The following is a 25,048-nucleotide window of genomic DNA, read 5'->3' as shown; positions in this document are numbered from 1 at the left end:
AGTAAGTCAGACAAAGACAAATATTAAATGATATCACTTATATGTGGAATCTAAAAAACAATACAAATGAATCTATATACAAAACAAACAGACTCACAGGCATAGAAAACAAACTTACGATTACCAAAGGGGAAAGGGAGGGGGAGGAGGATAAATTAGGAGTTGGGGATTAACAGATACAAACTACTATACATAAAATAGATAAGCAACAAGGATTTACTGTATAGCACAGGAAACTGTATAACTGAATCTCTTTGCTGTACATCTGAAACTAACACAATATTATAAATATTCAGTAATAATAAATAAATAAATAACTGGGGGAAAAAACCCCACGACATTTCTGAAAACAGTACCCAGTGCTGCATTAAAATGATATTAAAGCTGAATAAGGATTATCCCAGGAATGCAAGAAAGAATCATTAGTAAAATCTATTAGATTAATACAGATCAATAGCTCATAGAAAAAAGTTAATATGATCATTTTAATACATGGTTAATAGTCATTCTAATAAAATTCAACATCCATTTAGCAGAAATACTAAATAGCATAGTAATAAAAGCTACTTTCTTAGCATGATAAAACTACTGACTTAACATTCAAAATTTAAAGAGAATGGCTTTCAAACTCTTCAATATTAGGATCCCTTTTCAATCTTAAAAATTATTGGAGAGCTTTTGTATACATGAGTTTTATTTATTGCTATTTATCATAGCACAGGTTAAAACAAGTTAGCAAAAGTAACATTTCTAATAAAAATTAGTTCTATATATTCCAAACCTGTCCCTCCTAAAATTAGTGAGACTAGAGGCATTGTTTTACTTTTTTTTTTTCCTCCGAATTTCTTTATTGCCTGGCTTATTAGAAGATAAATGAATTCTCCTATCTGCTTCCACATTCAATCTGTTGCAATATATTGTGGTTGAAGAAAATCCAGCCTTACACAGATATGTAGTTGTAGAAGAGAAAAATGTTTTATAAACTTTCAGATAATTCTTTTCAGATAACTGTGGATATTCCACGTTGATACTACACCAAACCTCAACAGGAAGCAGTTTCTTAAAGGCTGGTTGCAAGGTGGAATCTGAAACCGTATCAGTGAACTTTGTGAACTCTGTTACATTAAAATCCATCTGTCTATCTTGCACTTTGAACAGATCTTTACCCATGAATGATCCTGTAACATGCATCAGTTACTTGGAAAACATGAAAAAAATTCCATGGGACCAAGTGAGCAGCAGAAGTGTCTTATGCATCCCTCCCATTTTTGCATATAGAATAATAAAAAGACAAGTACTCAAGGCCCAAGATTCATCTAAGGGTATTGAATGAAACCAGCTTTTTATTTTATTTTTTTAAACTCCAGGTCTGTGGCAATGAAGAATGGCTAGCACAGTCAGGAGCCACTGTCCTGATTCATGCTAAGGCACCCGGAGTTTTACGCATCATTGCTTTTGCCTGGTGAGCACAAATGTTAGCACAATGGAAAAGGTAATGTCTTAGTAGTATTATGAAAAAAGTTTTAACCTCGTGGACCTCCTGAGAACATCTCTGGGACAGCCCCCACCAAGAAGGAGCAGACCACACTTTAAGAACGACTGCTTTAGAAACATTACTGTTAAAGCCAGTAGCAAGACAAGGATAACCACAACCACTATTACCACAGTTAATTCTTCTAGGCTCTGTAAGGAATACGTAAATTAAAAAACAGAGAAAGAGGGATTTATATTATAAAAGAGAACACAAAATTCATTTGACCACTATTTACTAAGAGCCATGGAGTTTGCCTTCTAGCAGGGGAGATACACAATAAGAAAAGAGGCTGTGCTGGATGACTAAGTATTGTGAAGAAAGGTTGTGCAATGGGCTCTGAGTGGGGTGGTAAATGGAAGAGGTGTAGTTAGAGAGGTGGGTCTGGCCTAGGTCATACCAGGCCCTTAAAGGCGTAGTAAGGATTCCCTTTGCTACTCTCAGTAAAATGGGGTCTCAAAGGGTTTTGAAACGGGACTAATAACCTGACCGATGACTGTTATTCACTACTATTTTTTGACCCAGAAAATCCAATGAAAACTATGAAAACTAGTAATAAAGTTTTGTAACGTGGATGGTTAAATAAATCAATAGTTTTTATATCTCATAATTAGTTACATACCAAACGAATGAATTATTTCTACTATTTCTCAATAGCGAACCTTAGAGAAATATTGGATTTAATTTCAACAGTATTATTAAAATAACACCATGGCAAGATCCTTCCTCATGTTAGGGACAAAATATTTAAAATAAGTCTCTATAACAATTTGACTTCCCCAAAAGACCAATTTTAAAAGTAAATAATTAAATAAAAGTCAAAATGAAATATTCCATTACAATTGCTGAATCATAATACGATACTCACAATTGTTTTTGTGACCAACTTTAAAAAAATCAGTTTTGAAAGTGTATAAATACCTCATCAGAACAGGAAACAGATCTGCTCGGTGGGCTGCTTTCACTACTGCATTATCTTCAGAAATGCTAAAATGCACTATCTCTTCCTTAAAGCTTCTGTCTTCAAGCAATCTTTGTAAGTTTTCCCTTTAAAAATAGAATTCAGCACAAATCATCACTTAATCAATAATACTTTTTTAAAAAATATAATTAATAGAGTACTATACATATATAAATGAAATAGGTATTAAGAATAGTTTATACTGTAGTTGACATCCATAAAGGAAAGTCTTCACACAAATACCTTCCAAAATGGCAAGTTTTCAAATTTTAAAAGGTAAAAGGGATTATAAGGGGTTAGTCAATAATTCAGCTGTTTATAAAAGCATAATATGAAAGCTTTCTTCAGTTCTTAGGGTGTGATTTTGATGACTCCCTAAGTAATCACCAAGATTTTATGACATTGTATAAGCAAGAAGAAATGATATAGCCACCTCAACACATACTTTTCAATTAATATTCTCTCTCCTACCTTATTATCTATGGAGAAGCACTCTTAACAAACAAATACACTTCCAGTTTTCATTTCTTACCTGAAAATAGCATTATGATCACCTTAGAAAGGAGGGAATTTCCTAGGCCTTTATAAAATTACTTTATAAGAAGATGTCTGGTAGAAAGATTAAAAATCAGCCCCCAAGTATTTCTTTAGCTTCAAATAACTTACCTGTAAGGGAGGATATGTGGATGTTTATATGTCATTATGCAATCCAGTGTTATTTTTTGCACCATTTGATCTTGGTGTAGCAACAACTAGGAATGATATTTTATAGAATAAATTAGTGAAGTCAGATATACACATACCATGGGATCATAATTTACTTCTACTAATTTGCTCAATTAAAATTCTTAGAATCTAAATTCTTAGACATGGGTTAAGGATGATTTCCTGATAATAGCTTTACATTTTCCTGGAGGTAAAGGAAGATGAACAGAATATATGCAAAGAACAAAACAGAAACACAACTCTGACACCTGCCTCCCACATGCCAGATTCTCAGGTCTATCTGTCTTTTGTCCAAGGCCAATTCCCTACATGAGTCTAGATTTACACCAACTGGGCTGGTCCTGTGATGAGACAGAGCTCTTCTAATACCGTGAAGGTAAGAGCAGTCAGGAAGATGCCAGGAAAGAAGACCTGGCTCTGAAGCCTCTCTGATCAGTCAGTTCAGAATTTTGTTTCCTGTGGACAACTGAGAGTTTTGAGCTCTGGCTCTATAAACAAGTTATATCTGAATTACGGGCAAAACAAGGACAAATTTTGATGAAATAATATGTTTCATTTAAAAAACATCCAAATGAAAAGAGAAAATCTCGTTTCCCCAGATGGTTTAGAATGACATCCAATGCTTACTCTGCTTCTGACGTTAATTTTTTTCTGCAACGTTTTTTGGAATTCAAGGTCATATATTGTGATTTCCACGGACTATTATTCTATCTTTTTTCATTCAGTCGAAAAGATCCTGAAACCCTGGCGCTCCATAAGGCTAACTTGCCTAGCAGTGAAAAGTAGCAGCTCTCTTGGCACAAACCCTCACTCCCTTCTAAAAACGAATTCTCACAAGACAACTAACGCTTTGTTATACTCACTGTTAATACAGCCGATCAATGTTTAGTCACCCCAAATTTCCTTAAAAATCTGCTAAATTAGTACTGTCTAAAACTGTTTCTCAAGATACAGAAAATATCTGTTAATTAAAAAAAAATTAGACTTAAAGTGTAGATATGGGCCCTATTCCAACAATTATTGAAAACCTAAAAGTTATTTTGGCAAAGAAAAAGGGAGAGGAAAGTTCACAAGTAACTGTAGTGGCAAGAATTAATTTTACTTACCTGAAGATACAGCTCATATAATTTGGATTCCAGATATAAGGCTCGTGGATTCGAAAACTTAGAGAAAACTTGCAAATGAGCAATTAACTGCCTAAAAAACAAACAAAAAAACCCCGAGAAAAACAGAAAAAAACAGAATTAAAGAACAGACGTTATTTTCTTGAGATGATAGTACCCACTAATTTTAGTCTGTGACAGGTACTCTGAACACCTTGACTATAGTTTCATTGTTAATTACACAGACAAGTTTTAATTATTTGCATTTAGGAAATCATTCTCCAGGAATTCCAAATCTCAGGCAGGTCCTCCCCTGAAATTCAGGCTCCCCACCCCAGAAAATCATTCAGGATGTCCTCAGAATAAACCATAAATTAAACCAAATGTAGAAAGAAAGTAATCAAAATGGTAATACATTCCAAGATTGAACACAGATAATTTTTGGAACGATTCCTTATCTAGTTCCTATGCAGTAGACAGGAAAGTGGAAAAATATACACTTCCTCACTTTTATATAACATAAAAACTGATGTCAGGCAACAGAGGTCCAAGTTTGGGTAACCATGGCTCTTGCTTACCAAGAAGGAGGAAGAAAGAGCAATGCTCTGTGGTAAAAGTTAAATCTGAAGATGGGGTTGCCTCGAACAAACCACATCATCTACCAAGACAGAACGAGAAGAGCGCTTCTACTGCATTTACATGCTCAACTTTCTAATTCATAGACTCTACAAGGCTTTAAAAATACTTAAGCAGGGAGAAGTGAAGAGAGGTGGAAACCAGCTGCATGTGTGGTTCTGCCATTCTGAGCTGTTGACTTTGGGGAAAGTCACTGAATGTCTCAGAGTCTCAGGTTCCTCATCTCGACAAAGACAAGACCTCCCAGATTTTCTGTGAGGATTGAATGAAAGACCACAAGTTGTGGTGCTTCAGCTCCCAAGGGTTTAGCAAACAACACACTTCTCTGTTTTAGGCAAAAGAAAGCAAAACTGTGAAAGCCCTACTAGTTAATATAGAGAAAAATGGCTGGAAATTATGGCCTCTTTAAGATATTGTAGAGAAATAGGGGTAAGGGAAGCACTATTATTTATATTTAGCTTAAATGCCTGTGATAATTAGTCTTATGTGTCAACCTAAGTTGCAGTACCCAGTTATGTAACAAAACACTAATCTAGGTGTTGCAATGAAAATATTTTGTATGTGTTGTTAACATCTACAACTAGTGGACTTTAAATAAAGATTACCCTCAATAATGTGGATGGGCCTCATCCAATCAACTGAAAGCTATAAGAGCAAAAACTGATGTTTCTCAGAAAAGGAATTCTGCCATAAGACTGTCACACAGAAATCCTACCCTTCGAACTTCACATTCAAGACTACAAGCATCAAATCCTGCCTGAGTTTCCAACCTGCTATCTGCCCAACAAATTCTGGACTTGCTGGCTCCTATAATCACGTAAGCCAATTCCTTAAAACAAATCTCTCCACACACACACACACACACACACACACACACACACACACACCCCATATATATCTCCATTCTACTGGTTCTGTTTCTCTGGAAAGCTCTGACTGATACAATGTCTCTGTAATTACTTATCACTGAGCCTTTTCAGTTTTACAAATAAATTTTTAAAATCTTCTATTGAAACATATACCCTTTCCCTCAACATTTATTATTTTTTATGTGCCAGGTAGCCTTCAGGAGACAAAGAGAACAGGAGCTAATTTTCACGTTCTCATTAAATACTTGCCAGTGAGGAACGTGTTCCATGGATTATAAAATTGGGCTATGAATATACTGAGATGGCCCCAAGAATGTGATTATCCATTTACTTACATTTTCAATGATGGGGAATGCTAGCAACATTCTAGGTTTGGCTACAGGGGGCAGGAAAATTAATTAAGACATGGAACTTTTTTTTAAAGAGCTTTTAATTTACATAGATGATTTATAAAAAAATTAGTACCCAAGGCAAGGAGCAGCACCTGGTTAGAGGTATGAACAGCTGTTATCAAAGCTTGAAGGTGGGTAAGATAACTTCTAGTTTAAAAGACAGGAAGAGCTTCAGTGAAGAAGCAGAATGAGAACTGTGCCTCGAAGTATGACTAGAATTTCACTTGGCAGCAAGGAGGCAAGGAGACTGCAGAAAGAAGGACATAGCAAAGGTCCAGGGGTGAGAATGGAAGAGGTATGAATGCATGAATAGCTTATTCGTTTATTCAACAAATAAACACAAGGACAAACCTTTGGATAGCTGTTATGCTGAAGGATACAAAGACGAAAACAGCAATCTCTGTCTTAGAGGAAGTAGTAGGGGATAGAATGCTCAGAGTTGTGAGAAGGTAGGAGCAGAGAAGGAACTATGGTTCCATGAAGCTTAGCCATGATCTTAGTATATAAACTCCTGTGCTTTATACACTAATTCCATTAGCTGGCAAGCCCTTCTGTGCTTGGCAAACTTTTGTCTTGCAGCTTCAAAGGTGCCCTCCCCTTTGTAAAAGTCTTCCCTTTGTGATAGAATTAAGTCATTTTTTTTTACTGTGCTCCTGTAACTCCTTTAAAAATACTTCGTTAAAATATTTCACCAGGCATTAGACTGAGCTTCTAGCTCTGCAGAAGCTAGGTACCATTCATCTCTGTTGCCCAGCACTTAGCAAAAGGACCTCGATACAGTTGCTGAATGATGAGCTAACAAATGGCTCATGGGAAAGACTCAACAAATGTGCATATCAGATTGAGATGTAAAGTGTTAAAATAACACAGCAGCGCCAGTCTGGTGGATCTCTGACACCCCAATTCAGACAATATTCAAGTAAGCTGGAGTACCTTCTGAAAGCAGAGTCACTTCTTTTTTCTAACGTTTCTAACAATTCAGGTAAATGAATAAACCAGAGAGTCAGAAAGAGAATGTAACAGCATGGAAAAAAAGAAAGCCAAAAGTAATCAGGAAAGAAGTCAAAAGGCAAAGTTAAGAGTGCTGATGTGCTTATTTATAAGGGAAAAGATGTTCCATTCTGTGTTGCCCCAGCACACGAACATAATGTCCCAATGCTATGAAAGTGAACGACAAAGGTCAAGGGCATTTAACTGCTCCAGGCCCCAGTGCTCTCATCTATAAAAAGGCGCTACAATCAGATGATCCAAAGTCCCCAAACTCTTAACATTCTGTGGCTAAACAAGAAAGAATAAATAGTAAGCAAGCAAAGAAAAAACTCAGAACACTGGCAGTTTTCTTCAGGTTGTAAAAGAAAATCTCAGGAAGATTCAGCACTTTGGTAAATAATTATCTGAGTAATTCATCTTGTCCCAGACTATTTCACAGGAGGTCACAAGAGGTCTCTTCCCGCTCCTCCTGGATCCGTGGATCTGTAATCTTTCAGCAACGCTGAACTTACTTGGCCGCAGCTCTTCTTGTCTTTTTCTTTTGTGAGGGTTCATCTTGGGGCGCCAGCTCTTCCCCCAACTCTTCATCCTCTCCGGCAACAGGTTCCTCTTCTATTTCCTCTGCCCCCAGCCCTCTGCCTTTTCTTCGCAGATCCTGGGTTGGTGCAACTTGCAGATCTGCTGGGTAATACTCATTGCTACAGTGGAAAGAGAGTAATATGAAACAGATGAAGCTAAATATCCTAAATGTTTATGACAGATGTATGTCCCCAGTTCACAGACTCACACACAGAAGAGACATCAGAGGCACGTTAGTCAAGCATCTTCTACAACATTTAAACTCAGCCCCTCTTAAGTACCTAATTTGACAAGTCAATCACTAACTGCAGAAGACAGCCACTTCATTGTTACACTGTTGAAAATATTTGAAATGTCTACTTTGGACTAAGCTGATATCAGCCTCCCTGTCTCTGGAACCACAACTTGGGGAGGAGGGGATAGGGGTAGATTATATTATAGTATTCAGTCCTCCAGGTATGACCTGGGAAGACAGGTGGGACTATCAATTCATTGCTTTTGAGGGAAGTCACAACATGACACAGACTCAGACTAAATGTCCAGGCAATGAAAATCAGTAAGGCTTTATATTTTGGCTCCTCTAAACTAAGCTTGTGCAGTTGGTATTCACATTTTTTCTTACTGAATTCCATCCTTTTAATTTTGGTCCATTGCTGTAGGTAACTAATGCTATCTTGAAGGCTATCATTCAGTGCATTAGTTTTGTGTCACTTTGGTTCATTCATCCAACAATTATTACTTTGTTGTCTGTTTTGTGCATGACACTGGGCTATAGATATAAGGAAACTGATCAGATAGACTTTATAGTCCTCACTCAAAAATACACTGATAGGGACTTTCCTGGTGGCACAGTGGTTAAGAATCCGCCTGCCAATGCAGGGGACATGGGTTTGAAACCTGGTCCGGGAAGATCCCACATGCCACGGAGCAACTAAGCCCGTGTGCCACAACTACTGAGCCTGCACTCTAGAGCTCGTGAGCCACAACTACTGAGCCGTCGTGCTACAACTACTGAAGCCTGTGTGCCTAGAGCCCATGCTCCACAACGAGAAGCCACCGCAATGAGAAGCCCGTGCACCACAACAAAGAAGAGCCTCCGCACGCAGCAACTAAGACCCAACGCAGCCAAAAATAAATAAATAAATAAATAAATTTAAAAATACACTGATACAATACATATTTGAGGATAGCATCCTACCAGCACACCTGGAAGATATACACTATAGGTTAATACACAACACTAAACCTAGAAGGCTGAGACCCTACCATACTCAATGCTGTACTCTTAGCTAGCAGGATCTTACCCTTAATAAATAAAAAATAAATGAATGAATGAAAGGAGCAAAGTTGTCCTTTAAAAACTGCACCATTATCCATTTAAAAACGTGTGTACTATACTCTCAGCCCTCAATTAACCACATGACATATTAACCTTTACCTCCATGCACAGCATGTTCACTCATTCATTTATTACATAATTCATACAAAGCACTTATAAGAGTGTCTAACACACAGCAAGTACTATTAAATGTCACCTATCACTGAGATACTGTTGCTATTGTTAGTCATTCATTTCTGCTTCTGGTTTGGTTCTTCTCAGAGAATGTTTATAACGGATTCACAATTAGTCCTAATACCAAATTATATGAAACATATTTAGAAGTATAAATTTATAACCCCCCAAATTAAAAGCCCATAATATATTTCAAAGTCAGAATTAAAGGTGACCTTTGGGTTTTTCATTAGTTTGGATCATTTACAAAAGTATTAGTTATAGGTAATCAGTGCCAATTAATCTTCAACATTTAAAAAAAATTGTGTCTTTTCAGTCTTTAAGTTTCCTTAAACTCAGAGACTCACATCCTGTTACAGGCTCCGCCCTCCATCCACACCTCACAGCACCTTGTGCTACTAGAGGAAGGTCTTTACATTAAGCTAAGGAGTAATTTATTTCTTTGGGGAAAAACTTGAAAAATTAACATGATAGGAACTTCATATCCTACTAACACCTTTAATACCGGCTTGCATAGGTACAGCCCCTTGCAATTCACAAAACAACTAATAAACACTACATGATCTTCAAAACAAGGCAAGGAAGCTGAACGTCACTGCTCTTGTTTAGACATAAAGCCCAAAGACCTATGTGAAAAAAAGAGAAAATCATTACTCTTGCACCACCATACCTACTGACCTGTGTGCATCTTTGCTTGTAACCTTTCCCAGAATGAATTATCCATGCAAACCTCTTCACTTATGCACAGAATCCTGTCTCCTCCTGCCTATTCAAAGGCAGGGCTCTCGCGATTTTATCCCCTCTCTTGCATTACCCATTTCCCCTCCCTTACGGATCATTCATGCTAGCATCGCCTACACACAGGCTGTTTAAGCTCAACGTCAACCCAGACAACAACGGCTCCCCTTCTGCTCCCACACCTCCTTCCACCTATGTCTACTTCCTTTTTTCAAGAACTGCCCACACTTGCTGTTTCCATTTTTCTTCTCCATCTTCTCTTAAGCCATTTTAATCGGAATGTCATCCCTATCAGGTCAACCAAAACAACTCTTGTTAAGGTCACTTCCAAAGCCAATGGTCAATACTTTTTTTTTTTTTTTTTAATCTATCATGACAAGTGAGGTTTATTCCAACGATACGAGAAAGGTTTAACTCTCTAAAGTCAATCAGTATAGTTACTTACATTAAGAGAATAAAGAAGAAAAAAGTATACAACTAACTTATTAGATACAGGAAAATAAGTGGAAAATTTTCTCACAAATTAATGAAAACCATTTTTTTATACAGCAGCTTATTAGTCATCAATTTTATACACATTAGTGTATACATGTCAATCCCAATGGCCCAATTCATCACACCACCACTCCCACCCGCCTGCGGCTTTCCCCCCTTGGTGTCCATACGTTTGTTCTCTACATCTGTGTCTCAATTTCTGCCCTGCAAACCGGTTCATCTATACCATTTTTCTAGTTTCCACATACATGCGTTAATATATGATATTCGTTTTTCTCTTTCTGACTTACTTCACTCTGTATGACAGTCTCTAGATCCATCCACGTCTCAACCAATGACCCAATTTCGTTCCTTTTTATGTCTGACTAATATTCCATTGTATACATGTACCGCATATTCTTTATCCATTCATCTGTCGATGGGCATTTAGGCTACTTCCATGACCTGGCTATTGTAAATAGTGCTGCAATGAACATTGGGGTGCATGTGTCTTTTTGGATTATGGTTTTCTCTGGGTATATGCCCAGTAGTGGGATTGCTGGGTCATATTGTAATTCAATTTTTAGTTTTTTAAGGAACCTCCATACTGTTCTCCATAGTGGCTCTATCAATTTACATTCCCACCAACAGTGCAAGAGGGTTCCCTTTTCTCCACACCCTCTCCAGCATTTGTTGTTTGTAGATTTTCTGATGATGCCCATTCTAACTGGTGTCAGGTGATACCTCATTGTAGTTTTGATTTGCATTTCTCTAATAATTAGTGATGTTGACCAGCTTTTCATGTGTTTTTTGGCCATCTGTATGTCTTCTTTGGAGAAATGTCTATTTAGGTCTTCAGCCCATTTTTGGATTGGGTTGTTTGTTTTTTAATATTGAGCTGCATGAGCTGTTTATATATTTTGGAGATTAATCCTTTGTCCGTTGATTCATTTGCAAATATTTTCTCCCATTCTGAGGGTTGTCTCTTCGTCTTGTTTATGGTTTCCTTTGCTGTGCAAAAGCTTTTAAGTTTCATTAGGTCCCATTTGTTTATTTTTGTTTTTATTTCCATTACTCTAGGAGGTGTACCAAAAAAGGTCTTGCTGTGATTATGTCAAAGAGTGTTCTTCCTATGTTTTCCTCTAAGAGTTTTATAGTATTCAGTCTTAATTTAGGTCTCTAATCCGTTTTGAGTTTATTTTTGTGTATGGTGTTAGGGAGTGTTCTAATTTCATTCTTTTACATGTAGCTGTCCAGTTTTTCCCAGCACCACTTATTGAAGAGACCATCTTTTCTCCATTGTATATCCTTGCCTCCTCTGTCATAGATTAGTTGACCATAGGTGCGTGGGTTTACCTCGGGGCTTTATACCTTGTTCCATTGATCTATGTTTCTGTTTTTGTGCCAGTACCATATTGTCTTGATTACTGTAGCTTTGTAGTATAGTCTGAAGACAGGGAGTCTGATTCCTCCAGCTCTGTTTTTTTCCCTCAAGATTGCTTTGGCTATTTGGGGTCTTTTGTGTCTCCAAACAAATTTTAAGAGTTTTTGTTCTACTTCCGTAAAAAATGCCTTTGGTAATTTGATAGGGATTGCATTGAATCTGTAGATTGCCTTGGGTAGTATATTCATTTTCACAATATTGATTCTTCCAATCCAACAACATGGTATATCTCTCCATCTGTGAGTATCATCTTTAATTTCTTTCATCAGTGTCTTATAGTTTTCTGCATACAGGTCTTTTGTCTCCCTAGGTAGGTTTATTCCTAGGTATTTTATTCTTTTTGTTGCAATGGTAAATGGGAGTGTTTCCTTAATTTCTCTTTCAGATTTTTCATCATTAGTGTATAGGAATGCAAGAGATTTCTGTGCATTAATTTTGTACCATGCAACTTTACCTAATTCATTGATTAGCTCTAGTAGTATTCTGGTGGCATCTTTAGGATTCTCTATGTATATTATCATGTCATCTGCAAACAGTGACAGTTTTACTTCTTCTTTTCCAATTTGTATTCTTTTATTTCTTTTTCTTCTCTGATTGTCCAGGCTAGGACTTCCAAAACTATGTTGAATAACTGCGGTGAGAGTTGACGTCCTTGTCTTGTTCCTGATCTTATAGGAAATGCTTTCAGTTTCTCACCATTGAGAATGACATTTGCTGTAGGTTTGTCATATATGGCCTTTATTATGTTCAGGTAGGTTCCCTCTATGTGCACTTTCTGGAGAGTTTTTACCATAAATGGGTGTTGATTTTTGTCAAAAGGTTTTTCTGCATCTATTGAGATGATCATATGGTTTTTATATTTCAATTTGTTAATATGGTGTATCACATTGATTGATTTGCATATATTGAAGAATCCTTGCATCCCTGGGATAAATCCCACTTGATCATGGTGTATGATCCTTTTATATGTGTTGTTGGATTCTGTTTGCTACTATTTTGTTGAGGATTTCTATATTCATCAGTGATATTGGTCTGTAATTTTCTTTTTTTGTAGTATCTTTGTCTGGTTTTGGTATCAGGGTGATGGTAGCCTCATAGAATGAGTTTGGGAGTGTTCCTTCCTCTGCACTTTTTCGGAAGAGTTTGAGAAGGATGGGTGTTAGCTCTTCTCTAAATGTTTGATAGAATTCACCTGTGAAGCCATCTGGTCCTGGACTTTTGTTTGTTGGAAGATTTTTTCCTTTTTTTTTTTGTGGTACGCGGGCCTCTCACTGTTGTGGCCTCTCCCGTTGCGAAACACAGGCTCCTGCCGCGCAGGCTCAGTGGCCATGGCTCACAGGCCCAGCCACTCCGCAGCATGTGGAATCTTCCCGGACCAGGGCACAAAGCTGTGTCCCCCGCATCAGCAGGCGGACTCTCAACCACTGCGCTACCAGGGAAGCCCTGTTGGAAGATTTTAAATCAGTTTCAATTTCATTACTTGTGATTGTTCTGTTCATATTTTCTATTTCTTCCTGGTTCAGTCTTGGAATGTTATACCTTTCTAAGAACATGTCCATTTCTTCCAGGTTGTCCATTTTATTGGCATAGAGTTGCCTGTAGTAGTCTCTTAGGATGCTTTGTATTTCTGCAGTGTCTGTTGTAACTTCTCCTTTTTCATTTCTAATTTTATTGAGTCCTCTCCCTCTTTTTCTTGATGAATCTGGCTAATGGTTTATCAATTTTGTGTATCTTCTCAAAGAACCAGCTTTTAGTTTTATTGATCTTTCCTATTGTTTTCTTTGTTTCTATTTCATTTATTCCTGCTCTGATCTTTATTTCTTTCCTTCTGCTAACTCTGGGTTTTGTTTGTTCTCCCTTCTCTAGTTTCTTTAGGTGTAACGTTAGATTGCTTATTTGAGATTGCTCTTGTTTCTTAAGGTAAGCTTGTATTGCTATAAAATTCCCTCTTAGAACTGCTTTTGCTGCATCCCATAGGTTTTGGATTGTCTGTCGTGTTTTCATTGACATTTCTCTCTAGGTATTTTTTGATTTCTTCTTTGATTTCTTCAGTGATCTCTTGGTTATTTAGTAACGTAGTGTTTAGTCTCCATGTATTTGTGTTTTTTATGTTTTTTCCCCTTTAATTGGTTTCTAATCTCATAGCACTGTGGTCAGAAAAGATGCTTGATATGATTTCAACTTTCTTAAAGTTACTGAGGCTTGATGTGTGACCCAAGATGTGATCTATCCTGGAGAATGTTCCATGCACACTTGAGAAGAAAGTGTAATCTGCTGTTTTTGGATGGAATGTCCTATAAATATCAATTAAATCTATCTGGTCTATTGTGTCATTTAAAGCTTGTGTTTCCTTATTAATCTGTCCATTGGTGTAAGTGAGGTGATAAAGTCCCCCACTATTATTGTGTTACTGTCGATTTCCTCTTTTATAGCTGTTAGCAGTTGCCTCATGTATTGAGGTGCTCCTACGTTTGGTGCATATATATTTATAATTGTTATATCTTCTTCTTGGATTGATCCCTTGATCATTATGTAGTGTCCTTCCTTGTCTCTTGTAACACTCTTTATTTTAAAGTCTATTTTATGTGATATGAGTATAGCTACTCCAGCTTTCTTTTGATTTCCATTTGCATGGAATATCTTGTTCCATCCCCTCACTTTCAGTCTGCATGTATCCCTAGGTCTGAAGTGGGTGACTTGTAGACAGCATATATATGGGTCTTGTTTTTGTATCCATTCAGCAAGCCTGTATCTTTTGGTTGGAGCATTTAATCCATTCACGTTTAAGGTAATTATCGATATGTATGTTCCTGTGACCATTTTCTTAATTGTTTTGGGTTTGTATTTGTAGGTCCTTTTCTTCTCTAGTGTTTCCCACTTAGAGAAGTTCCTTTAGCATTTGTTGTAGAGGTGGTTTGGTGGAGCTGAATTGTCTTAGCTTTTGCTTGTCTGTAAAGCTTTTGATATCTCCATTGAATATTAATGAGATCCTTGCGGGGTAGAGTAATCTTGGTTGTAGGTTCTTCCCTTTCATCACTTTAAGTATATCATGCCACTCCCTTCTGGTTTGTAGAGTTTCTGCTGAGAAATCAGCTGTCAACCTTATGGGAGTTCCCTTGTATGTTATTTGTCGTTTTTCCCTTGCTGCTTTCAGTAATTTTTCTTTGTCTTTAATTTTTGTCAATTTGATTACTGTGTGACTTGGCGTGTTTCTCCTTGGGTTTATCCTGTATGGGACTTGCTGTGTTTCCTGGACTTGGGTGGCTATTTCCTTTCCCATGTTAGGGAAGTTTTCAACTATAATCTCTTCAAATATTTTCTCTGGTCCTGTCTCTCTCTCTTCTCCTTCTGGGACCCCTATAGTAAGAATGTTGTTGTGTTTAATGTTGTCCCAGAGGTCTCTTAGGCTGTCTTCATTTCTTTTCATTCTTTTCTCTTTATTCTGTTCCGCAGCAGTGAATTCCACCATTCTGTCTTCCAGGTCACTTATCCATTCTTCTGCCTCAGTTATTCTGCTACTGATTCCTTCTAGTGTAGTTTTCATTTTTAGTTATTGTATTGGCCATCTCTGTTTGTTTGTTCTTTAATTCTTCTAGGTCTTTGTTAAACATTTCTTGCATCTTCTCGATCTTTCCCTCCATTGTTTTTCCGAGGTCCTGGATCATCTTCACTATCATTATTCTGAATTCTTTTTCTGGAAGGTTGCCTATCTCTACTTCATTTAGTTGTTTTTCTGGGGTTTTATCTTGTTCCTTCATCTGGCACATAGCCCTCTGCCTTTTCATCTTGTCTATCTTTCTGTGTTGGTTAATTCTTATTCTTCATCTGACTGATGTCTCAGACACATTTGATTCCACTGTTTACTCCCTCCTTGAAATACTTCCTTCAAGGGATATTAAGTGGTCTTGGTTCTTCTATCACTCTTTCCTGGCATCCTTGGCTGATTCCTTATCTTCCAACCTCTGAATATTGCTGTTAGTCCTTGGAAATTTTCCCTCTCTACATTTAAACCCCCAGGTGTGACTTCATTCCCTGTCTCATAATTTTAAAAACCATCCATATACTGATGAGTCTGAAATTTACTATCTTTAATCCAAACCTTTCCCCTGAACTTTAAACTCTACACTCAACTGCCTACTTGAGATCTGTGCCTAGATGTCTATTCAGCATCCTAAACTTAACATGTCTTTAAATAATGAACTCTTGATCTTCCTCACAAGTCAGCAAACTTCTGCATTTCTGTCAATCTCAGTAAATGGTAACTCTGTTCTTCCAGTTGCTCAGGCCAAAACCTTACAGACATCTTTGATTCCTCCCCTTCCTCCTTCGTGCACCCCTGAAACCCCCATCCCATGAGTGATCTGTTGGTAAGTCCCACAGGCTAATCTAGTTGCAATTCTTCAAAAATATATCTTTTTGAATTGAAATCCTTCAAAAGTTGTCAAGGATTCAACTACCTCTCATCACCTACACTATTCCCACCTTGGTCACCATCACTTCTTGCCCAGATTTTTGCAGTCTCCTCCCAACTCTACTCTGCAGTCCCTCTGCTCTCACCACTGCTGTCCCACAGTCCATTCTCAACATGGCAGCCAGAAAAATCCTCAAGAAAACTTAAGTCATGTCATCCTTCTGCTTAAACCTCCCAATGGCTTTCCATTTCACTGAGAGTAAAAAACTTAAAGGCCCTACACATATTCAGTCTCCTGTTAAATTTTTGCCCTCACCTCCAACTACTTTCTTCCTGGATCACCCTGCTGTAGCCACGAGACTCCCTAGCTGTTCCTTGAACTAGCCTGGCTGGCTGTGGTCTGTAGCCTGCCTAACCTAACCCTACAGCATTTTCCCATGTAACGAAATGTTTCCAGAAAAGATAACTTTTATTGATTGACTAGTACTGTTCTATATACCGCATCCCTTATCTTTAGAGTTTTAAAGCAATCTGACTCTCACACAGCATACCTAGTCAAAATAAAACAGTGCTCCAGAAAGTTCTTGTTATTCTTTGAGAGCACATTCCTCGGCACCATGGGAAACAGTCAAGAGGTTCAAAACAGAGTGGCTGAGGTTGAGTTACTGGAAAGTAATTTTAAGTCCCAGGCAGGCAAGAAAACAACAATAGGGCAAGAAATAACAAGGCCACTGTACACTGATCTAACTCGGTACAGCCTTTCTTACTTTTAAATCTGCAATTTTTTATTAATAGCGTTTGTGGGCTGGTTAAATTTTGGTTTACGTAAGATTAAGTGGTAAACAAAAGTTGTTTAGTTGTTATCTGATGGAGCCAGTGCTTTAGAGAGGTGCCAATGATTTGAAAAGATGACAGATTTAAGAAAAGAACTCAGCCAATCTGGGAATTTAATACTTTGCACCTTCTCTTCCTCACACCCTACCAGAGACATATTCCTAGGCAAGAACACTTACTTGATAAATCTCAAGAAAAGCGGGGAAAGCTCCCTGGACCGTGGCTCTACCCTTTCCGGGAATTTTGCCAGAGCTCGCCAGAGCAAAAACCGAAAATTGGTATGGTCCAGTCTTTCCTGAAGGTCGGTTTTCAATGCGAACTGCTCATGATAAAGAGTTCCAACGTTTCCTTCCTGAGTCTGCTCCCAACTTGCATCCCCAATGGACCTCTCCTCATCTCTTGTGTCATTTTGCAGCTCTTTCTCTGAAAGAAAAAAGGTCATCATAACCACTAGAGAAATGTTAACAACTACCCTATGTGTTTCTGCCAGTAACAGCATTCCTTTCTCTAGTAATACAAGCAAATGATAACAGTATCCAAAGGTTATCAAAGATAGTACATTTCTCATTTCTGCTTTCCAATTTTATGTGTAATTAAGCAATAGAAATTAAATAGTTAAACAACCATTTCCTCCCGCAGCCCCCTCCTTCATATCCCTTTACATACCAGCATGTGTAGCTGCTTTTTCTAGATGTTCATGGTAGACTTTCCAAAATTGCTTATTTTCCATTTCACGTGCATGAGAACTGAGAGTAAAGATCATAAAATAAAACCCGTGGTATGGACCCTATTTTGAGATATCTCATACAAAAAAAAAAAGTGAAAGGATATAAAATACTAATTAAGTTATCCCTGAATGTGGGGTCATAAACAACTTTTGTACTTTATTTTTCAAAATGCCTGTTCTGCTAAGGTCTAATATTTAGGGTTTTGAGAGGCCACACATAATATATTTCCAATCTGACAAAAAGCCAGAGTAGGCCCTCCGAAGACAAATGCCTGCAGAAGGACAGATTTCTATAAATGAGGCACAACATATGTATTTTTTATGTGATTATGAACGTCCTTTTTAGAGCTAAAGGGTTTTGGATACTAGACAGCAAGGGTTTTAAATTAAATTTTTAATTTTTAAATTAAAGTTTGGCTCAATGACTCAATATATATAAATAAAAGCATACAATTATTATACAGTACTTATTACTGTAAAAAAAATTCAATAATACAGGTGTATAATATAAAGTAAAAAGAGAAAGTTCTCCAAAGTTATTTCAAAGTACAGAGAAACATATACAAAACAACTGAATTGTCAAAAACTTGGTATCAGATAGAATAAGTAACGTTTACTTTTTCTTCACCTTGTCCCACAAAGGCTTTAAGGTAGCTATAAATACCATACACACCCATTCACTTAAATCACACCCCAGAGTATAATAATGGCTCCATCATCATTCTGCAGTAGTGAAAGCACAACAGCTTCATCCATTTCACCCAGGCTTACCTTATGAGTTCAATAACAGGATCCCAGAGAGCACTGAAGTTAACATATAACATGCCTAACAGATAACGAAGTGGCACCTGCAAGCATAGGAAATTAGTTTAGATCAGCACCAAAATGCAAGGATCCTGACTTGGACAACCTGAGGTTTGGAAAGAAGCTTCTGCTTGAAGAAAAAACTTGCAGGTGCCAATCCAAAATTCAGGTACAGTAATTTTCCTCCTCTTCCCAAAATGTCACTCACTATTTAACAGAGAAGAATCACTTAAGAAAACATAGTATTCAAACTCACTCCAGATGTTCACGAATAAAGGATACATTTGAATAAACAGATTTGACTCATGATTAAATTCATTCCTAACAAATACTGCCATCACCTGACAAGACAAAACTTGAACGGTAATCAGTAAAGCACAGGTGCCAAAGAACCCAGCAAAGCACTATGTGAATGGCAGCTGAGGCTTTGTAAGCAGATGTGTGAGTTCTCAAAACTAGGCATTAAAAGATTTCAGTTCAGAGGGTCTGAAGTTTTCACAGTCGCCTTTTGGAATGACAGTCACTGTTACTAGCATCCCCGTGCACTCAGGAAACATCATGTAAAGTGGTAGTTCTATTATTATTTGGGGGTGGGGTGCTTGTGTCTACCTTAGTAGCAGAGTCCCTTTCCAAATGGAACATAACACAGGACGCTAATATACAGAACAGGTTAAGAACAGAACTGCTCTATTTGAAAGGGGAATGCCTCCACTTGGCCTTCTTCCCAAAGGGATAGTGATGTATCCTCAAGGGTCATGGACGGAAAATCCCTGATACAAAAGGTAGAGGGCTGACGTCCTGCAGCAGTGAACAAATCTGGAGAAGAGTATCAGGCTGTCAACTTGACCTTGTTCCTCCTGCTGCCACCTACTACCTACCCTCACATACTACGCACATACTCAGGAGAAGGGAGGATAGTAAATTATTTCTACTGTTGAAAAGGCTGTAGAGCCATTTAACTCAAAAGCATTGAACAGAACTGGGTATTTACTTAGTTTTAAATTCTTTTTTTTATAACTGTTGCTTTTAAAAATTCTTTATCTCTCTCTCTTTTTTTAAATTTTTTGGTGGCTATTTAGTATGCTTCTCTTTTCTCAAATGCCAGCTAAACAGATCTTAAAGTATGAACTGTGTTTAAAAAAAAAAAAACCCCAAACACTGTTTTTACCTCCTGTAATGGCCCATCAGGGACTGCAGTCTGTACCACATCATGTCTTAGTTTTCTCAAATGAAGAAGCTTCTCTCTGTAATCATTCACAGTTGCTGGCACAAGTTCTGCCTGGCGTAATATAGCAAAGACAGGCTGACGCTCTGAGAGCTCGTCACCCTGAACAACCAGAGGAAACCAGGAGGCAGGTCAGGATTTTGATTTTCCAAAAGAACATTAAATGTGAACAGAAGTCTAAAAAAGAAAAACTGGCATATGTTAATGTTTTAAATTAAATAAGCAACACATTTTTTGAGTAAATGATTCATTCTTCCTCACATCATTTACTTTTTGGTAGATAATTTAGGTTTAGTGTCTAGCAGAGACATGACAAGTAAAAAACAGGAAAGTAATTCTCAAAATCACTCAAGTTGACTGGCAATATTTTTTGAAATAAAGAAAATGTACATATACTTTCACTGTACAATTCTACTTCTAAGTAGAAGTAATTTCTACTTCTGGAAGTAGTCATTTGCATTATTGACATGTTTCCCTGAACAAAGGTATCTGTGTAAGGATGTTCACGGCAGTATTACTAGAAATGCTGCAAAACTACCAACAACCCACCTAAGCATCCATCAAGAGGGAACTGGTTAAATACAATATTTTAAACTGTGGGGCACTATTCAAACTTCAAAAGAAATGAGGTAGGGCTAGAGGTACGGATATGGAAAAACTTGCATGACACCATTTGTTTAAATTATGCGTGTATATACAAAATGTCTGAAAGAATAGTCACCAACTAACTATGGATTTTCAGTGGTGGCCTTGCTGAGGGGATGGGAATAAGAATGGCAAAAAGTTTTTTTCAAACTTCGTGATAGATATTTACACAGTATTTGAATTTTTTGCAAAATTATCATTTTGGAAAACAATATGTCAAGTTACATTTTTAAAAAGTTACCCAAAATGAACAGTTAAAATACCTCCATTAATTCCGGAAGCCGAACCTCAAAGTGGTTTAGGATCCTTATTGTCAAAAGCCGAATCTAGAAAAATTAAAAGGCATGTTTCAAACTCCAACGTTTAAACATAAGAAACTGATTAAGAGTCAGTGAGACCTAAGTTTCATGGAATTATGAAAGATATACCACTTGTCAGAGTAATACATGTTTATTCTATTCCTTATTTCATATTCAACACCAACCAACACCTTATTCAAATGGTACTTGGAACAATTAATGACCAGACTAGACTGAGAAGATAAGGTTGCTCATAAAACGGTGCTGCTTCTTTGAACTATAACACTATAGGCATCTCTGTAAATAAGCGCAAAGAATCTGACTAAGCTTACAATTCCACTGAAATTAATGATTTTTATTTCTAAATAACATGTTCAGGTATTTCTATACACCTGAATGAGCAGCAGAATCACCTACAGAGCTTTGAAAAATCATGCAGATATGTCACTTCCACCCTATGCCTGCAGAATCAGAATTTGGGGGTGTTGGGACCCAGAATTTATATTTTTAGTAAGCGCCTCAATTAATCCTGCTGCAATCAGTTTGTAGGTCAGTGTTTAGGAATCACTGCTTTAAACAGAAACCACCCCAAAGCAGCATTTTCTGATTAAGGAGCTCTGACAACCACTGGCAATACACGCATAAAACAAAAGATGAGAGGCAGAGAACGCACCACAAAACCGTAGTACCTTGGATATGCCAGTTGAAATGTTTGCTCGTAACTTGGGAAATAATTCCATTAGAGCTTCCTCTGAAAGTGGCCCCCTGCAGCCACATAAGGATAATCTCTGATAATAGAGATCAGCCAACAGCAACACAGATGGCTCCAAAGGAAACGCTCTGCAACGAGATATTTATTAGATCCAAACTGTACCATACACCACAGAGAACTTAGGCTATACTAGAAACCACAGAAAATTATCACGATGAAAGAAATGTAAGAGGGAACAGGTGAAAGTTTTACGTGGACATGTAGCATCACTTGAGACATGAAGAATCTGAGGTCCACCAACAGTGAGCCACACGCTCAAGTACAGACACACAGCCAGAGGCAGAGGCAGGATTATAATATGGTGTTTTGACTGAAGTCAAATGCTGTCTTTTCAATCCACATACTCATAAGTGACAGTGACCTAAGGGGGGATATACAATATCCACTGAGTGTTTTCTGTGTGCCGGGTACTGAGCTATGCGGGAAGCAGTACAGAGCAGGGGGCCGGCACATCAGCTCTGGGGTAGGGCAGCCCAGGCTTGAAGCCAGCCCATCATCATCACCATCCATGTAACCCTGGACAAGCCACTTAACCACCATGTGCTGTCCTCCAACAAACACTTACTGAGTATCTACCATGTACCAGTGACTTTTCTAGATGCTGGCTATAGCAGGAAACCAAGGAAAAAGTCCCTATCCTCCTGGAGCTTATATTCTAATAGCGGAAGGTCACCTCAGGAAAAGGAGGCTGGACTGAGAGACTACTGCGTGGGGGAGAGGGCAAGAGGGCGAGGGGGTGAAGAGGAGTGCTGTCTGATATGGGGGTGGTCATGGAAGGCAGAGACTGAAGGAAGTCAAGAAGAGAGCCAAAAGGCACCTGGAAGAAAAGCATTCCCGGCAGAGGGAGCAGCGACGCCAAGTCCCAGACAGGTGTGCTTGCCTATGTGAGGAGAATCGAGGAGACCAGTGCAGCTGGGACGGAGTGAACAAGGAGGAGTGGCTGGGGACGAGGTCAGAAGCCAGGGCCTAGATTACACAGAGCCCCGAGGAACATGATGAGGACTGTGGGTTTTATCCCGAGTAGGCCGGGTACCACGAGACCAGGGTTTCTCAGCAGTGGCTCTGCTCACGCAGGCCAGGTGACTCTTTGTTGAGAGGCCGTCCAGTGCACAGCAGGGCGCTCCTTACCCACCACACCCCAGTAGCAGTCCCCAGCTGTGATGACCAAAAACGTCTCCAGAATGGCCCGTGGTTGAAAATCACTATTTCCGAGGGTTGTTGGCAAAAGAGTGACATGTTCTCTTTCACGGAAAAGAATCATCCTTGTTGTTGGGTACAAAACGGACAGCAGCAGGGCAAGGACGCAGGCAAGGAAACTCGTTAGGAGCCTACTGCAGTCATCCAGGTGAGAGATGGAGGTTGAGACCAGACTGGCAGCGGGTGCTGAGCAGCTGGGGTTCTGGATTTATTTAAGAATTCGAGTTCCCCCTTCTACAATGTTAACAGTACCTATACCTCAGGGAATTGTTGTGAGGATTACAATAATAATATAATAATGTACGGAAAGTCCTCAGAAGAGTGACCGGCACATAATAAAAATTCAATAAATGCAATTTGTGTATTGTTAACGCACAGTCTAATTCAATCTCCATGAGGGAAGTACTGCTACTCCCTTTTGAGAGAGAATAAAGTTGAGATTAACTAACTTACTCAAGGCTATCTAGCTAGTAAGTGATGAAGACAAGGTTCAAATCCAGGTTGTCTTGGCTGTGAAACCTCTGGCGTAACCAGTAGCTAGCGCAGCACCCAGCACTGAGGCCTGCATCTACAACTTTCACGAATGAAAACTTGCACTGCCACCCTCCAAGCCGATTCGCTCCTATTAGAGGTTTCTGGGCCTCCTAGGTTAAAAGCACCTGCCCGAGAGGCCAGCTGGCCTTCCACAAGGGACAGACAAATCCTACTCTGTTATGCGTGCTTTTCTGTTTTAAAACCTCCACAGATGCCTTAAATTGTTCCCACCAAAGCATACAGTGTGAGAAGTTTAAATAGAATGACTTAAAAAAATAAAGGGGGCTTCCCTGGTGGCGCAGTGGTTGAGAGTCCGCCTGCCGATGCAGGGGACACGGGTTCGTGCCCCGGTCCAGGAGGATCCCACATGCCGCGGAGCGGCTAGGCCCGTGAGCCATGGCCGCCGAGCCTGCGTGTCGGGACCCTGTGCTCTGCAACGGGAGAGGCCACAACAGTGAGAGGCCCGCGTATCGCAAAAAAAAAAAAAAAAAAGGGAACACATACGGAATATGGTAAGTAGGAAGACAACAAAGAAAAACTCCTCCTTAAAAAAATTTAAAGCAATTCAGTTAACAATAGAGAGACAGTAGCCTTGCCCAGATTGGGGAATGTACAGAGATTCTGGATTACTGCACTAAGTCTCTTAACTGGTCTCCTTTATCCTCCTTCAGTCTCTTCTCGATATAGCAGCTTGAGTGATCCTACTTTGGCCTACGCCACTCTCCTGCCAAAAACACCTCCTGTGGCTTCCCCTTTCACTCACAGTAAAAGCCAAGGCCCTACAATGGCCAAAGGTCAAACACTGCCTGCCACCACGCTCCCTATATCCTCCTCTCCTACTACCCTCTCCTCGCTCTACTCAGCTACAATAGTTCCCTGCTGCTCAAGCAAGGCACCCACACAGAGCCTCGGCACTCACATCTTCCCTGGGTTTGGGACAGAGTGCCCCAGGTCCCAGATATCCCATCCCCAGGGCTTACTTCCTTGCTGCTTCTGGGTTTCTGCTCAAATATCTCCTTGGTGAGGCCTTCCCTAGTTAAAACTCCTATTTGTCCCCAGCCTCCAGACTCTCCCTGTCCCAACTTTACTACTGTCTAACATGCCATATATTTTACTTGTTTATTTTGTTTAGTGTATCTTCTTGCTAGTGTGTTAGCTCCATGAAGGCAGGGAATTGTGTGTTTCATTTACTGTGTCTCCCAGTGCCAAGAATAGGGCCTGGTACATGAGAAAAGCAATGAATACTTATTGAACGAAGTAAATGAGCAAATCTGTTGTTAAAAGCATGTAAATAAAACGGACTAGACTCCAGAAACAGAAGCAAACTACCTTACAAGATTTTTAAAACGCCTGACCTTTAGAAAGGGTGCTAAGCTGAGCAATGAACGGCTCTCAGTAACAGCCCTGTGCTATGATTCAAATCAAAATAAACTTAAAAAAACCCAAAACTGGATTGTTTTGGTATGTAGTAAAAGGACCACAGGAAAGTTTTCTGAAGTGCTAAGTGTGTCAAGCCGAGAAACACTGTGAAAGCAGAAACATGTATGTTGGAGCCACGGTGCCATGTCATGTGACCAGCATTATACACCCACTTCACCTTGCAACACTAATTTACATACACAGTAAAATACCCTTTCACAAAGA

At 38.8% G+C, this 25,048-nt stretch overlaps 1 protein-coding gene across 1 annotated transcript in view; it reads right to left on the bottom strand.

Annotated features, from left to right (window-relative positions):
* UTP20 (UTP20 small subunit processome component) overlaps positions 1–25,048 on the bottom strand; it is a 97,674-nt gene that overhangs the window by 51,893 nt on the left and 20,733 nt on the right. The window contains exons 16-25 of the mRNA XM_029204823.1: positions 21,591–21,741; positions 20,866–20,928; positions 19,901–20,059; positions 18,700–18,776; positions 17,868–17,947; positions 17,381–17,624; positions 7,721–7,906; positions 4,325–4,415; positions 3,159–3,244; positions 2,453–2,578 (exon numbers count right to left, since the gene is read on the bottom strand). Coding sequence (XP_029060656.1) covers positions 2,453–2,578; positions 3,159–3,244; positions 4,325–4,415; positions 7,721–7,906; positions 17,381–17,624; positions 17,868–17,947; positions 18,700–18,776; positions 19,901–20,059; positions 20,866–20,928; positions 21,591–21,741 — 1,263 coding nt within the window. The remainder of the gene's footprint in view (positions 1–2,452; positions 2,579–3,158; positions 3,245–4,324; positions 4,416–7,720; positions 7,907–17,380; positions 17,625–17,867; positions 17,948–18,699; positions 18,777–19,900; positions 20,060–20,865; positions 20,929–21,590; positions 21,742–25,048) is intronic.

Source organism: Monodon monoceros, unplaced genomic scaffold (assembly GCF_005190385.1).
Source record: "Monodon monoceros isolate NGI ecotype Baffin Bay Population unplaced genomic scaffold, NGI_Narwhal_1 Super_Scaffold_6, whole genome shotgun sequence".
Classification (NCBI taxonomy): domain Eukaryota; kingdom Metazoa; phylum Chordata; class Mammalia; order Artiodactyla; family Monodontidae; genus Monodon; species Monodon monoceros.
The sequence above is the reverse complement of the archived record's forward strand: the minus strand, read 5'-3'. Positions and strand labels throughout refer to the sequence as shown.